The following is a 15,756-nucleotide window of genomic DNA, read 5'->3' on the forward strand; positions in this document are numbered from 1 at the left end:
AAAATAGGTAAAGTTTACCTTGAAAACAGATTTTGACAGCAACAGTGGTGTAGAATTGAAAAATCACATAAATTCGTAGGAGTGGAATTAAATAGTGAATAAATTATGTAATCGAACCTTGATGAACCTACTTTCATATGGAAGTAACGAAACAATCATATGGACAGTACAGTAAGAAATATTCGGGTTCTTGTGGAACGGGGCCAGAACAGTTTCTGGATTCCCTGTTCCGCCTTTGGAAATTCACTATAAATTGACCAGAGATAATTAGGGGTCATACCATATATGCATGGATTCCTCTCTGAGTCTAGTTTCCATAGAAACAAACGGCATCAGTATTTGAGCCCTGTACAAGGAGATATCCAAGTCATAATGCGCAAAGGTCAGGGTAGTCGATCCCTGTAATATGGGAGACTTTGACTAATAAACTGTACTAATTGGCCCGACCAAAAATTCTAGAAAAAAATACATAGGTGGGGACATGAGTCTAGTTTCAGGGAAAAATCACAAAACTGATTTTCGAGTTGTAAAACTCAAGAATGTGATTTTTGAAGCGACTAGTACTCAGACTGGGCAGTGTCTGGAAAATTTTTAAAAGTCTGTCAACGCCTCGTATTCGACTCCGGTAACGGTCTCGGGTTCGGGGCGTTACATTCCATCCATTTACAACCAAAAATAAGGTTTAAAATAGCCATTGAAGAGCTTGACATTCGGCAATGGTGTTTTTGCTCAAATAGATCAAGAAAGAAAGAAATCAGAGGTAGATTGGGGAAAGTCGAAAGTTGCCGAATAGTCATTTCGATCCGTTCATTTCTGAATGAGGTAAGTTCATAAGTAAATAAATATTCTAAAATTCAATTGTATACATAAATATATATGTTGTCGAATTTAACTAAGCATGGGATGACTTGTTTCGAGCTTGAATTGATTAAATTACGACGTCCGAAAGCCTCGTATGAACCATAGGAATAGTATAGGATACGTATGTCAAGACGTTAGGACTTTTGTGGTGTGATTTCGTGTAAGACCATGTCTGGAACATTTGCACCGTATATGATTCATGTAAGACCCTGTCTGGGACAGAGGCATCGATATGTGATAACATGTAAGACCATATCTGGGATATGGCATTGTATGTGATATATGTGTTTTTGAGTATCCTTAACGATTTTGAATAGTACAACGGGAAATGTTAAAACGAGTCTGAATGTGAAATTGAGCTAAATGATCCAGGTACGTATGAGGTTTATATGTTCATTGAAAAAATAAGATAAGTGAAGGTACTTAATGTGGTAATTTGGATTATATGAGAAAAATGACTATATATGTGTATGAGATTAGTTAAATTTGGCCTATTCCGAATTGAATTATATATGTTCTTGTGATAAATCATTTGCTTCTAACTTACTAAGCTTCCAAAGCTTACTTTGTGTGTCTTTTCATTGTTTTATAAATTTTGAAAGCTAGTTTCGAGCTCGGGGATCGTCAAGGATCAGCGTCACACTATTGATTGCTATTTTGGTACTTTAAGAGTTTGTACTTTTGACGTATGGCATGTATAGGCTAGTTTCAATATGGTTCATTTTGATCTGTATATATGCGGCCATGCGAATATGGCCTGATAATGATGCTAATGTTTGTGTATACTCGGTCATGGTATAAGCTTATTTTGGGAAGTATGTTTCATGGTATATATGTATGGTGTATTTGTTATATGTTTTGGTTGAGTAACGATTTAGTTAATGGATGTGTTTTTACGATAATGCATATGTTCTCATAAGCTAAGTTATGTATAAGTGATTGCTTTCATATTGGTTGTTTAGGTACGATTTGTGATTTGTGATGGCAAAATACGAATATGTTTTATAATTTATTGGATGGTTATCTAGGTATGGACATAAATGGTAAATTGCGCATGAAAAGTAAAGTACAAGATCATATTTAATCGTTTGGTAATGTTTGATAATGTCTCATGTATGGATGATATTTAAGTTATATGGTGTGTCTTGTTTTGACTTAATAATTCGAATGTGCATAGGTATGTAAAATGCATGTTTGACAATTTGCTAATAAAATAGATTTATAAAATTGAATATCATAATCTATGCGCTAGGTACCACATATGAAATGACACATGCTTGGTTTTAATTTAGGTAGTCGAATACCATGAATGTGATGTTCATATGGTTCGAAAATTATATTTATCAAGCACGTGTTGTATGAATTTGATGCATGTTAGTTGGTTCAAAAAATTGATTGAATAGAGAACATTGATATGATTGAATTTGAAGCATGGTTCGTATTTGTAATATGATTAAGAATGCATTTTGACTTATATGAATGAGTGAATGGTTGCTATTAGAATTCGATAACTATTGTAAAGAAGTCATTATAATTTTGTGCATGAATTGTAATAAATGGCCGTGATGAACTATGTTTTGTTCGGTAATGCCTCGTAACCCTAATCTGGCGATGGATACGGGTTAGGGGTGTTACATTTGATTGGTACCAGAGCTACGATTCAGTCGGTTCTAGGACTAACGTAGCGTGTATGAGTCTAGCTATACATGCCATATATATAAACTACGATAGAGTGATGATTCCTGACAATTAAAATGTGTTTTTGTATAGTAAATGGATCCCGATCGAGCTGTAGCTGATGATGTGGAAAGTAATGCGCTCTCTCCCGCTCAAGGGGCAGCGCCGGTTGATTCTAGGCCGATTACGAGTAGTCACGAGGGAGACGTTAAGCAAGCCTTCTTCCAGATGATGAACAAATGGTTCACACGGTATATCTGGACAAATCCAGTTGCTCAACAACCTCCACCCTCATCTAATTCTCCCCAAATATATGTGATGCCTCAAGTTACTGATCTAATACGATTGAATAAGCCTCCGGTTGATAAAATTAGAAAATATAGGGCCGAAGAGTTTAGAGCTACTGTTAATGATGATGTCGAGTGAGCTGAATTCTAGCTTGATAATACGATCCGGGTGTTTGATGAATTATCTTGTACTCCTAATGAATGTATCAAATATGCTGGATCTTTATTAAAGGACACTGCATATCACTGGTGGAATACACTAGTATCAGTGGTTCCAAAAGAACGGGTTACTTGGGAGTTCTTTCAGACTAAATTTCAGAAGAAATATATTAGTTAGAGATTCATAGGTAAAAAACGTAAAGAATTTCTCGAGTTAAAACAAGGTCGCATGACAGTGACAGAATATGAGCGGGAATTTGTGAGACTCAGCAGATATGCTTGGGAATGTGTTTCGACGGAAGCTATAATGTGTAAAAGATTTGAAGACTGTTTGAATGAAGACATTAAGTTGTTAGTCAGGATTCTGGAAATAAAAGAGTTTGTGGTACTCATTGAGTGAGCATACAAAGCTGAGGAACTTGGGAAAGAGAAAAGAAAAGCTAACTTTAAAGCTAGAGATTCGCAAAAAAGATCATCGAGTAAGTCATTTCAGTCAGCATCAAAGAAGTTCTGAGATGATTTTAGCCGTTCAAAGGCTACTGTGGGTTATTCTAGACTAGATCGAGACAGACCACCTGTGAGTTCGAAAGTTACTTCAATAGCTAGTGTTGGAAATGTCAGACCAAATCAACCTGAGTGCAAACATTGCAGTAAACGACATCCCGGCAATTGTAAACTGAATGATGGGGTTGTTTCAAATGTGGATCATTAGATCATTTCATCCGTGAATGTCTTGAGTTGGTCGAGCAAGCTACAGTGCAGAATACGAGGCCGAGTAACACTGCAGCTAGAGGTAGACCATCCAGAAACACGGGTAATGTGAATGGTAGCCGGAGGGGAACTAAAGACAGTGTTGTTAGATCTAAAGCCTGCGCACCTGCCAGATCTTATTCTATTTGTGCTCGCGAAGAAACTTGGTCTCTAGATGTTATTACCGGTACTTTCACTCTCTATGATATTAGTGATGTTGCATTGATTGATCCAGGGTCAACTCTTTCTTATGTATGTGAGACTTTAGTATCCAGTAAGACTTTGCTTGTAGAGTCTACTGAATTTGTGATTAGAGTATCAAACCCCTTAGTCAGGTGTGTTTTGGTTGATAAAGTATACAAGAACTGTTTGCTGATGACTCAAGACTTCTGTTTTCTGGCCGAACTGATGTTTTTGCCATTCGACAAATTCGATATAATTCCGGGTATGGATTGGTTAACACTGCACGATGCTATTGTAAACTGCAAATAGAAGATGATTGATTTGGAATGTCAGAATAATGAGATTATTCGGATTGATCAGATGATTTGAATGGTTTACCAGTAATGATTTCTTCGATGTTAGCTCGAAAATATGTGAGAAAGGGTTGTGAAGCTTATTTTGCCTATGTACTCGACTCTCAAGAGATCAAAAAGAAGATTGAATCAGTACCAGTTGTGTGTGAGTATCCAGATGTATTTCCTGAAGAGCTACCGGGACTACCACCGATTCAAAAAGTTGAATTTGGTATTAAACTAGTGTCGGGAACTACTCCGATATCAATAGCTCCATATAGAATGGCTCCGACCGAGTTAAAAGAATTGAAATATCAGTTGCAAGAGTTGATCGATAGAGGATTTGCACGACCAAGTTTCTTTCCCTGGGGTGCTCCGGTATTATTTGTGAAAAAGAAAGACAGAATTATGAGAATGTGTATTGATTATAGATAGCTCAATAAAGTGAAAATCAAGAATAAATATCCTCTGTCATGAATAGACGATTTGTTTGATCAGCTAAAAGGGGCTACAGTGTTTTCTAAGATAGATTTGAGATAAGGTTATTATCAGCTGCGAGTTAAAGACTTAGATGTGATGAAAACTATTTTTCGAACGAGGTACGGGTATTATGAGCTTCTAATTATGCCTTTCAGACTAACGAATGCACCTGTTGTTTTTATGGACCTAATGAATCGGATCTTCAGACCTTATTTGGTTAGATTTGTTGTTGTGTTTATGGATGACATCTTGATCTATTCCCATGATGAATCTGAGCATGTTGAACATCTAAGAATAGTGCTACAGACTTTGCGAGATAAACGACTATTGGCAAATTTCAGTAAATGTGAGTTCTGGTTACGAGAAGTTGGCTTTCTGGGGCATATTGTGTCAACATCGGGTATTCAAGTTGATCCAAGTAAGATTTCAGCAATATTAGATTGGAAGCCTCTGAAAAATATATCCGAAGTCCAAAGCTTTCTAGGACTTGCCGGTTATTATAGACGATTCGTAAAAGGTTTCTCAATGATTGCAACTCCGTTGACAAGACTACTTCAAAAAGATGTTAAGTTCGAGTGGTCGGACAAGTGCCAAAAAAGTTTTGATCAGCTGAAAGCTCTTTTGATTGAAGCTCCAGTGTTAGTACAGCCAGAATCGGGTAAAGAATTCGTAATCTATAGTGATGCACCGTTAAATGGTTTGGGATGTATTTTGATACAGGAAAGCAAAGTCATAGCTTATGCCTCGAGACAATTAAAGCAACATGAAAAGAATTACTCGACGCACGATTTGGAATTAACAGCTATCGTGTTCGCGTTGAAGATTTGGCGTCACTATCTGTTCGATGAGAAATGTCATGTTTATTCTGATCACAAGAGCTTAAAATATTTGATGACTCAGAAATATCTAAATCTACGACAGCGAAGATAGTTAGAATTGTTAAAAGATTATGAGCTAGTGATTGACTACCATCCAAGAAAGGCCAATGTTGTTGCTGATGCTTTAAGTCAAAAACCTTTGTTTGCTCTACATGCAATGAATACTCAGTTGGCTCTATCTGATGACGACTCGATTATAGCTGAATTGAAAGCAAGACCGTTATTTATGCAGTAGATTTGCGAAGCTCAAAAAGCTGATAATGAATTGTTAGCAAAACAGGCTCAATGTTATTTGAATTTTGATTCAGAGTTTCGAGTCGATGCTAATGATTATTTAAGATTCAAAGGCCGAATATGTGTACCGAGAAATTCAGAGTTGATTTAGATGATTTTAAATGAAGCTCATAGTAGTCGTTTGTCTGTTCATCCGGAAAGCACGAAAATGTATAACAATCTGAAACAGCTTTACTGGTGGTCTGGTATGAAACGTGGCATCTCAGAGTTCGTTTCTAAATATTTGATTTGTCAGCAAGTTAAAGTTGAGCATCAGGTACCATCTGGTTTATTGTAGCCGATTATGATTCTCGAGTGGAAATGGGATAGAGTGACTATGGATTTTGTGTCCGGATTGCCCCTATCTCCGAGAAAGAAAGATGCGATCTAGGTTATAGTTGACAGATTGACGAAACCAGCTCATTTCATTCTAGTACGAACGGACTATTCGCTTGATAAGTTAGCTAAGTTGTATATTTCAGAGGTTGTGAGATTGCACGGAATACATATTTCTATTGTTTAGCATAGAGATCCGAGGTTCACATCGCGGTTTTGGAAGAAACTATAAGATGCACTAGGTACAAAGCTACACATCAGTGCCGCTTTTCACCCACAGATGAATGGACCATCCGAGCAAGTTATTCAGATACTTGAGGATATGTTACGATGTTGTATTCTTGAGTTTAAAGGTGCGTGGGAAAAGTATTTGTCATTGATTGAATTTGCGTATAATAATAGCTTTCAATCGAGTATTAAAATAGCACCTTACAAAGCTTTATACGGTCACAAATTCCAGACACCTTTGTACTAGACTAAACTTAGTGAGAATAAGATTCACGGGGTCGATTTGATTAAAGACACTGAACAAAAAGTGAAAGTGATTCGTGATAGTCTGAAAGCAGCGTCAGATCGTCAGAAATCGTATGCAGACTTGAAACGAAAACATATTGAGTTTAAAATTGGAGATCAAGTGTTTTTGAAAGTATCTTCGTGGAATAAAATACTTAGATTTGGTAGAAAAGACAAGTTAAGTTTGAGATTCATCGGGCTGTATAAAATTATCGAGCGTATCGGGCCAGTTGCTTATGGATTTTTGTTGCCACCTGAATTAGTAAATATTCATAATGTATTTCATGTATCGATTTTACGACGATATCGATTTGATCCCTCACATGAGATTTCCCCATCTGAGATTGAGATTCAGTCTGATATGACATACGAAGAAGAACCAATCCGAGTTTTAGATCGCGAGGTTAAAGAATTGAGAAATAAGAAAATTTCATTAGTGAAATTCTTATGGCATCGACACGGGGTTGAAGAAGCTACGTGGAAGCCCGAGGATGCTATGAGAGAGCAATATTCAAACCTATTCACGGGTAAGATTTTTGGGGACAAAAATCCCTAAGTGGGGAGAGTTGTAACAGCTCAATTTTAGCTAAATTGGAACGGTGGTTTTAGAACCACAAATCTGAGGTCATAAAATTTATTTTATTATTATTTTAGCATTTACAGCATGATATTAGAGTTATGTGAAATTTTCGTAAAAAAAATTTATCGTTTAAGTCTTTAATTCGGTACAAATGACTAAATCGCGTAAAGCATAAAAGTTGTATTCTATAAGCTAAAGGTATCAAATAGCTATAGAACTTAAAAGTGAAGATTCTTATGTAGTAAATATCTCTTTTATGAGATAGTGGATGATACTGGAGTGGCAATTGGTGTTATTATTAATGTTTTTAAAGGGTAAAAGGGTAAATAGGTAATTAAGTTAATAATAAATAAAACAAAGGCAAATATCATCATCTTCCATCCATTTACAGCCGAAAATAGGGTTTAAAATAGCCATTGAAGAGCTTGATATTCGGCCATGGTGTTTTTGCTCAAATAGATCAAGAAAGAAAGAAATCGGAGTTAGATCAGGGAAAGTCAAAAGTTGTCGAATAGTCGTTCCGGTCCGTTCGTTTCTGAACGAGGTAAGTTCATAAGTAAATAAATGTTCTTAAATTCAATTGGATATATAAATATATATGTTACCAAATTGAACTGAGCATGGGATGACCTGCTTTGAGCTTGAATTGATTGAATTACGACATCCGAAAGCCCCGTATGAACCATAGGAATAGTATAGGATACGTATGTCATGACGTTAGGACTTTTGAGGTGTGATTTCGTGTAAGACCATGTTTGGGATATTGGTATCGATATGAGATTACGTGTAAGACCATGTCTGGGACATTGAAACCGTATATCATTCGTGTAAAACCCTGTCTACGATAGAGGCATCAATTTGAGATAACATGTAATACCATATCTGGGATATGGCATTGTATGTGATATATTTTTTTTCGAGTATCCTTAACGATTTTGAATGGTTCAACGGGCAATGTTAAAACGAGTCTGAATGTTAAATTGAGCTAAATGATACAGGTACGTGTGAGGTTTATATGTTCAATGAAAAAAAAGATAAGTGAAGTTACTTAATGTGGTAATTTGGATTATATGAGAAAAATGAATGTAGATGTCTATGAGATTAGTTAAATTTGGCCTATTCCGAATTAAATTATATATGTTCTTGTGATAAATCATTTGCTGATGACTTACTAAGCTTTCAAAGCTTACTTTGTGTGTCTTTTCATTATTTTACAAATTTTGAAAGCTAGTTTCGAGCTCGGGGATCGTCAAGGATCATCGCCACATAATCGATTGCTATTTAGATACTTTAAGATTTTGTACTTTTGACTTATGGCATGTATAGGCTAGTTTCGATATGGTTCATTTTGATCTGTATATATGTGGCCATGTGAATATGGCTTGATAATGATGCTAATGTTTGTGTATACTCGGTCATGGTATAAGCTCATTTTGGGAAGTATGTTTCATGCTATATATGTATGGTGTATTGGTTATATGTTTTGGTTGAGTAACGATTTAGTTGATGGATGTGTTTTTACTATAATGCATATGTTCCCATAAGCTAAGTTATGTATAAGTGATTCCTTGCATATTGGTTGTTTAGGTACTATTTGTGATGGCAAAATACGAATATGTTTTATAATTTATTGGATGGTTATCTAGGTATGGACATAAATGGTAAATTGCACATGAAATAGTAAAGTACAAGATCATATTTAATCGTTTGGTAATGTTTGATAATGTCTCATGTATGGATGATATTTAAGTTATATGGTGTGTCTTATTTTGACTTAATAATTTGAATGTGCATAGGTATGTAAAATGCATGTTTTACAATTTGCTAATAAAATAGATTTATAAAATTAAAGATCATAATCTATGTGCTAGGTGCCACATATGAAATGACACATGCTTGGTTTTAATTTAAGTAGTTGAATACCATGAATGTGATGTTCATATGGTTCAAAAATTATATTTGTAAAGCACGTGTTGTATGACTTTGATGCATGTTAGTTGGTTCGAAAATTTGATTGAGTGGAGGACATTGATATGATTTAATTTGAAGCATGGTTCATATTTGTAATATTATTAGTAATGCATGTTTGACTTATATGAATGAGTGAATGGTTGCTATTTGAATTTGATAACTATTGTAAAGAAGTCATTATAATTTTGTGCATGAATTGTAATAAATGATCGTGATGAACTATGTTTTGTTCGGTAATGTCTCGTAACCCTAATCCAGCGACGGATACGGGTTAGGGGTATTACATCTACGGTGGTGGTCACGACGACGATCGGTGGCGACGAGGAAAAAATAGGAGGAGGATGAGCTACGGTGGTTAAAAGGTGCAATGGTCGGTGGTGAAGGGTTCTGTCATAGTGGAGGAAGGAAGCAAAAATGAAAAGAGAAAAGGGTGGTGGTTTTGCAATAAAGAGAGAAAATAGGTGAGAATGAAAGAGGAAAAATAGATAAATGGGAGAGAGGGGGGAGGGGACGGCAATGAGAGGTGGGTGAGTGAGAGGAGAGGTTGGCAACTTGGTTTAAGTTTAATGAACCTCTTCTATGGCAAGGTTGAGATGAAATGAAAAGAGAGGGAGACATGGAGTAAAAAGGGGATCATGCTCCCTCAACTTATGGTAAGTTTGACCCATAATGGAGGAAAGGAATCCTCCTATTCATGGAAGCTATGGGGTGGAAGGAAAGCTTAATAATCGCATGGGTTGTGTTAAAACTTAAATAAAAAGATGAGAACAAAAGGAATTGAACTTAAAACCTCTAAGATAACTTAGGAGCACTTAACCACTTGACCACTTCTCTTCCTTGTTTTTATTTTAGTAGAAAATATTTGAAAACATGGGATGACCTTTGCTAAGGGTTTAAAACAAATTTGCACCAAAAAGAAATTAATGAGAGGGAAGGGATTCGAACTCAGATCATTAAGTACAGTTCCACCACTACTCAATCACTATAATTTATATTTATTTATTATTAAATAAGTAAAATATTATCTAAATAAAAATTTGACTGTGACCACTCTCGGTTAATTAACCCAATTTCTACTAACCCGGTTTTTGGGATGTGATATTGAGGAGCCAATTAATAATTAACCAATTAATAATTAACAAATGGACCTAAATGGTTATTAAACAATTTTTTCTTATATGATAGTGGATGATAATGATGATTGTCATTTAACATTTGTAATTATAATTATAATATATATAAGCCTTAAGTAATTAAACTAAACATGATTAATCAACTTCATTAGTTGTTAATCTAAGTATATATATTCATAAGTGGGAGATGACAACATTATCACTTTCTAGACCTGTCTATGGGGTCCGGCCCGACGGCCCGCCCGAAATATGGGAGGGTTTGGGTAAAAATATAGGCCTGAAATATGGGCTTGGGCAAAATTTTAGGCCCGTTTAAAAAATGGGTCGGGCCTCGGGCAAGATTTTTTTGGCCCAGGCCCGGCCCAAAATATTAATTTTTTTTTTATTTTTAAAATATAATAGTTTTTTATTTTAAGTTTATTTACTTTCATTTCCTTGACTAGTGTTACAAAATAATAATAAAACATCAAGTTTGTTTTACTAATCAAATGTTAGATTTTGTTACAACAATTAATACAATTAATAATTTGATAAATTTACTAATCAAATGTTAGATTTTATTACAACAATTAATACAATTAATAATTTGATAAATTTACTAATCAAATGGTAGATTTTATTACAACAATTAATACAATTAACAATTAATAATTTGATAATTTTACTAACAATTAATTTTAATAACAATTAGTTTTAATTTTAATTAAAAACGGGCCGGGCCGGGCTCGGGCCCCATATTTTTTCTTCGGGTCGAGTCTGGGTAAAATCTCAGGCCCATATTTCGGGCCGGGTCGGGCCCGGGCCTAGTAAACGGGCTGAAAATTTTTTGTGGGCCCAGCCCGGCCCATGGACAGGTCTATCACTTTCCCATGTGTTTCAGCCGTCCATGCCCTAAGAAGAAGAAAGAAAATTCTTTTGTTTTCTTTTCCAATTGATCCAAAATTTATCAAGTTAATTGAGTTCTTTCCTTAAGATTTTTATCAATTTTCAATCACGGAAGCTTCATTTAACTAACCCATATATTGGTTTCTTCAATTGTTTGATATTTAGCAAGTAACCATTAAAGCATAATTGATGAAATTAAGCTTGAATATGAAGAGATTGTTAGTTAGTAAGTTTGATTATGTTAAGGATTAAGTTAGAAATTAAGTTAAGCTTTATAGATAATTTTATGACATTAGGGACTAAATTGAATAAATTATAAATTATTAGGGAATTATGTTAAGATTAAAATTACAAGTCCCTAATGAAAGGATATGAAATTGAATTTTGATTCGATGTTAGATATCAAAAAATATGAGTATTTCGGATATATGGACTAAAATGAATATAATACAAAATATGTTTGATTGTATGTTTTTGATGTGATTGAGTGGAAACTAATACCATTTTTATAATTGAATTATTGGAAGTAGCTAAAGATGACCTTGGGTTGTCTAAAGAGAAAAAAAGCAAGAGTCGCGACCACGCCCCGGTGTGCGTGCACCCAGGCTATAAAAATAATGCAGATAAAAGTATACTGCAAGTGAATAGATCAAATTGTAATATAATTTAATTTACAACGAAATACAAGAGTATTCTGATGATCGTACCCAAATGAGGTATGACTAAAACTTAATTAAACAGTAACAAAGAACGTGCAAAGCTAAGTCTAACTAGTTACTTCCCTAATTATTATAGTACGACTAAACATAAATTAAGAGTGTAAAATTAACTACTACTAAAAGGATCTAATTGCAAAAATAATAAAACTAGAAATAAATCGATCAAGAATGACAAATAGGAATTGACCAATTTCCATGATTGTAATTAATCTAGACTCAATGTTTTTTACTGATTAATTATTAATTGATCTAATTAATACATTTCTACCTATAGTTCTACCAATTAATCAATTTAGTCCATTTATCTTTCGACATGATGAATCTAAATGGGACAATTGAATTGATTCCAGGTAAAATCTCCTTTTGGTCTCATTTACCTAGATTACTACCTAAAGTCATCAATTCTAGGGTTTTAAGTTCATTCAATTTGATCCAATTAACTAATTTCAATCCTTAAGTTAGATTAACTACTCTATCTTCAAAAGCCTAATTACTAAGCTACTATGAATTTTCAAAAGCCTCCTTTTAATTAAGCTTAAGAGTTAACATTTATAGAACTAATGATGTTTGACCTAATTAGGGCGACTATGCCCTGAATTACGAGTAAAAATTGATTGTGCAGATGGAAACACTTTTGCATATTTTAAGTCCATCGAGCCTCAATGTCGAGTCATCACATGTCCAATGTTGCGACTTTCTAGGCAGTTTGCTCGAGTCTTTGAAGAGGGACTTGAGTATCACAACTTTACTCCTCAATGTCGTGACTTTGCTGCAACCTTGTAATTGACTTTCATCTTTCGCTACTGTCATGGATGTCGTGACTTCAAGTGTTGAATGTTGTGACTTTAGCTTCCAATGTCGTGACCTTGGTAACGGTCTGCTTGTCTTGTCGATGTTGCTCGAAAATCCTTCTAAGTGTGTATGTAGCGTCAATGTTGCGACTTTATGTTCTCCATGTCCCGACTTTCTAGGCAATCCACTAGCTCTTTTTCTATTTGGTTCAAGTCGTTTCTTGCCCCACTACATCAACTCGTTAAAACTTCATTAGGCTCAAGTTGGCCTAATTGGTCGATAAACATCATAAAAAGGCTTGTTTTATTTAATTACGTATAACTAATATATAATTCATAAAGCTACTAAAATGACATAAAAATGCTCGATTACAAGCTTTTTAAGTATCGAAAAGAACGTAATTTACCATATTAAATTATGGCAGATCAAATTCTCCCACACTTAAGTCTTTGCTTGTCCTCAAACAAACACATAAACCAACAAACAACAAGCAAAATATGACTACCTTTGAGCATGCTTAATGAAGAGATTTGATTAAAGATATAGACAAAAAGAATGACTCTTCTATCGTACAATTTCGGTATGATACTTAGAGAATTCACAACTTTTAAAAGTGATCGTTCAAAGAACTACAACATGAACAAGTTTAAAGGTGATCATATATATTCTCTATTTATCATACTAATCCATCAAAATTCATTGTACAGATATAACATTATAGCAGATGAACATAAAGCAATCATTTCTCATACAAATAACAAGACAATCATACAATATTTTATAAGCACAATTTTGAATATAAAATTTTATTGTTTTTTTTAACAAAAAAATTTATTGTATTATTGATTTGAAATAGATCATGAGAAACTTGTAATGTGACTAAATGAATCTAGAATGTTGTATACTTACTCTACTTTAATTTTCTAGCTATTATATATAGCTAATAGTTTTTAATAGACAACTCTTGATATCATGAATAGGGATGAGCAATCAGTCGAATCGAATCGAATGAAAAATTTTCGAGTTAATCGAGTTTTCGAATCTTATTTTATCATCCTAACTCGATTTGAAATTTTCTCGAATCAGATCGAGTTAGATGAAATTTGAATTGAATTGAATCGAATTAAATCGAATATATTTGTTCGAGTTAAATTAAAAAAATAATTTTTTTATTTTTAATGTATTTTTTAAAAAAATATTTTTCTTTAAAGTTTTTAAATATAATCATAAAATGAAAAATTGTTAGTGCACAAATAAAAGCAACATAACATTAGTTCAAGTAAACAACATGAGTCCAAGTGAACAACAACACAATAAGATTATAATAAAAAAATATAAGCAAAAGTCAAAAATACAAAAAAAAAAAAAAACTAAACCAACCCAAATTCTTGATTCTCCACACAATTGAGTCAGCCGAATTGAAACGATGTGTTGCTGGAAACATTGCATGTCTCTATCAATCAAACAAATAAATAAAACATTCCATATCTTACTGTTATATTCTGTTCCTAAGAAGAAAATCAAATGAGAACTTTCCATTGAAGTGTTGTTCTATTTTTCCAATTCCATTCAATTCAAACGCCAACTACGTAAACCATTTCCCTGTTTCAATATAACCAATTAACCATAGAATCGAGTGCTATGATTGCTTTTAAGATGGCATTTTATTAATAGTGTTTTAAATAGTAAATTAAAAAAAAACACTCATAACCCAAAAATATGCAGCAGCAGTAATATTTTAATTTAATCTCACAGTAATATATGCAACAACAACCGCTATATTTTTATATTAAAAAAATTAACTTATAACCTAAAATATGTAGCAGCAGTAATATTTTTTTCTCGATTACTTTAATCCCACAATCATATATACAGCAACAGTTATCTCGGGACAAACCTGGGAGATGCAAAAAAGTATAGGATAAGACTGAAGAGAACGGAGCGGCGCCGGCCAGAAGGAACACCACTTACGGAGCGAGCGGAGATTGTGAGGGATTTGCCCATCCTAAAAAAGTTCGATGAACTGATGAAGAAGAAGAATGGAGATAAGAGATTTTAATTTAGAAGGTTTGAATGAACAAATGAAGAAGAATAAGAAGATTGAAGGGTTTAATATAAAGATTTTTTAAGAAGCGGGGGATTTAATTTAGGAATTTTTGAAGGAGAAGCATGAATTTGGGGGTCTGAATGGATTAAGGGTTTGATTTGGGAAATTTTGAGAAAATTGTGGGGCTTGCCGACCGGGGGAATAGGGTAAAAGAATTGGGTTAATACAATATAAATTTAAAATTTAAAATAATATAAATTAATATTTGATTTATTTAAATTATACGAATTTGAAAAAAAAATTAACTGATTTAATTAATTTAATTTGAATAATTCGAAATTTGAATTTTTTTTTAGGATGAATTGAGTTGTGCTTACCGGTTCTACGATCGATTTAGTTGTATGCAATTTGCAGAGAAATAAATTGTTGATTCTTTATATTAATCAATAAATATTGTGCCCATTATGTATGAGTGAGCCACGTTCCAAATAGTAAACCATAATTAAGCAACTGTTTGAATTTTGAATCAGAGAAAAGTTAAACTGCCTTTTAGCTGTCAACCAATATAAGCAGGAAAACTTCCTTTAAGCAATGGGATAAAGAAAAAAATATTAAAAAAAAGAGAATAAATTTTGACTTCCTTGCTTATGACGTAAACCAATTTTAGAAAAAGAAAATAGAATATCAACTTCCTAACAGTCAACCGTCAAAATGCCTTTGAATAACATTTTGGCCGTTTGATATATATATGACATTCGGCCATTTGCAATGGCAATTCAATCATGAAGGAGAAAATAGTATTTGGCTATTCAATAACATTATTTTTTACATTCACATAAAAAGAATTATTTAGGTGTTGAACAATATTTATTATCATATGATCGTTAGTTTGTTAATTTT

At 33.7% G+C, this 15,756-nt stretch overlaps 1 protein-coding gene across 1 annotated transcript; it reads right to left on the reverse strand.

The window, feature by feature from the left end:
- Positions 1 to 12,525: 12,525 nt before the first annotated feature.
- On the reverse strand, positions 12,526 to 15,078 carry LOC107945736 (uncharacterized). Its single transcript, XM_016879841.2, has 3 exons — positions 14,707 to 15,078; positions 14,190 to 14,262; positions 12,526 to 13,037 (listed from the first exon to the last, which is right to left on the reverse strand). The coding sequence occupies exons 1-3, from the start codon at positions 14,811 to 14,813 to the stop codon at positions 12,615 to 12,617; spliced, it is 603 nt and encodes a 200-aa protein (XP_016735330.1). The 5' UTR covers positions 14,814 to 15,078; the 3' UTR covers positions 12,526 to 12,614.
- Between the last annotated feature and the right edge of the window lie 678 nt (positions 15,079 to 15,756).

This window comes from Gossypium hirsutum, chromosome D12, assembly GCF_007990345.1.
Source record: "Gossypium hirsutum isolate 1008001.06 chromosome D12, Gossypium_hirsutum_v2.1, whole genome shotgun sequence".
In the NCBI taxonomy this organism is placed as follows: Eukaryota; Viridiplantae; Streptophyta; class Magnoliopsida; order Malvales; family Malvaceae; genus Gossypium; species Gossypium hirsutum.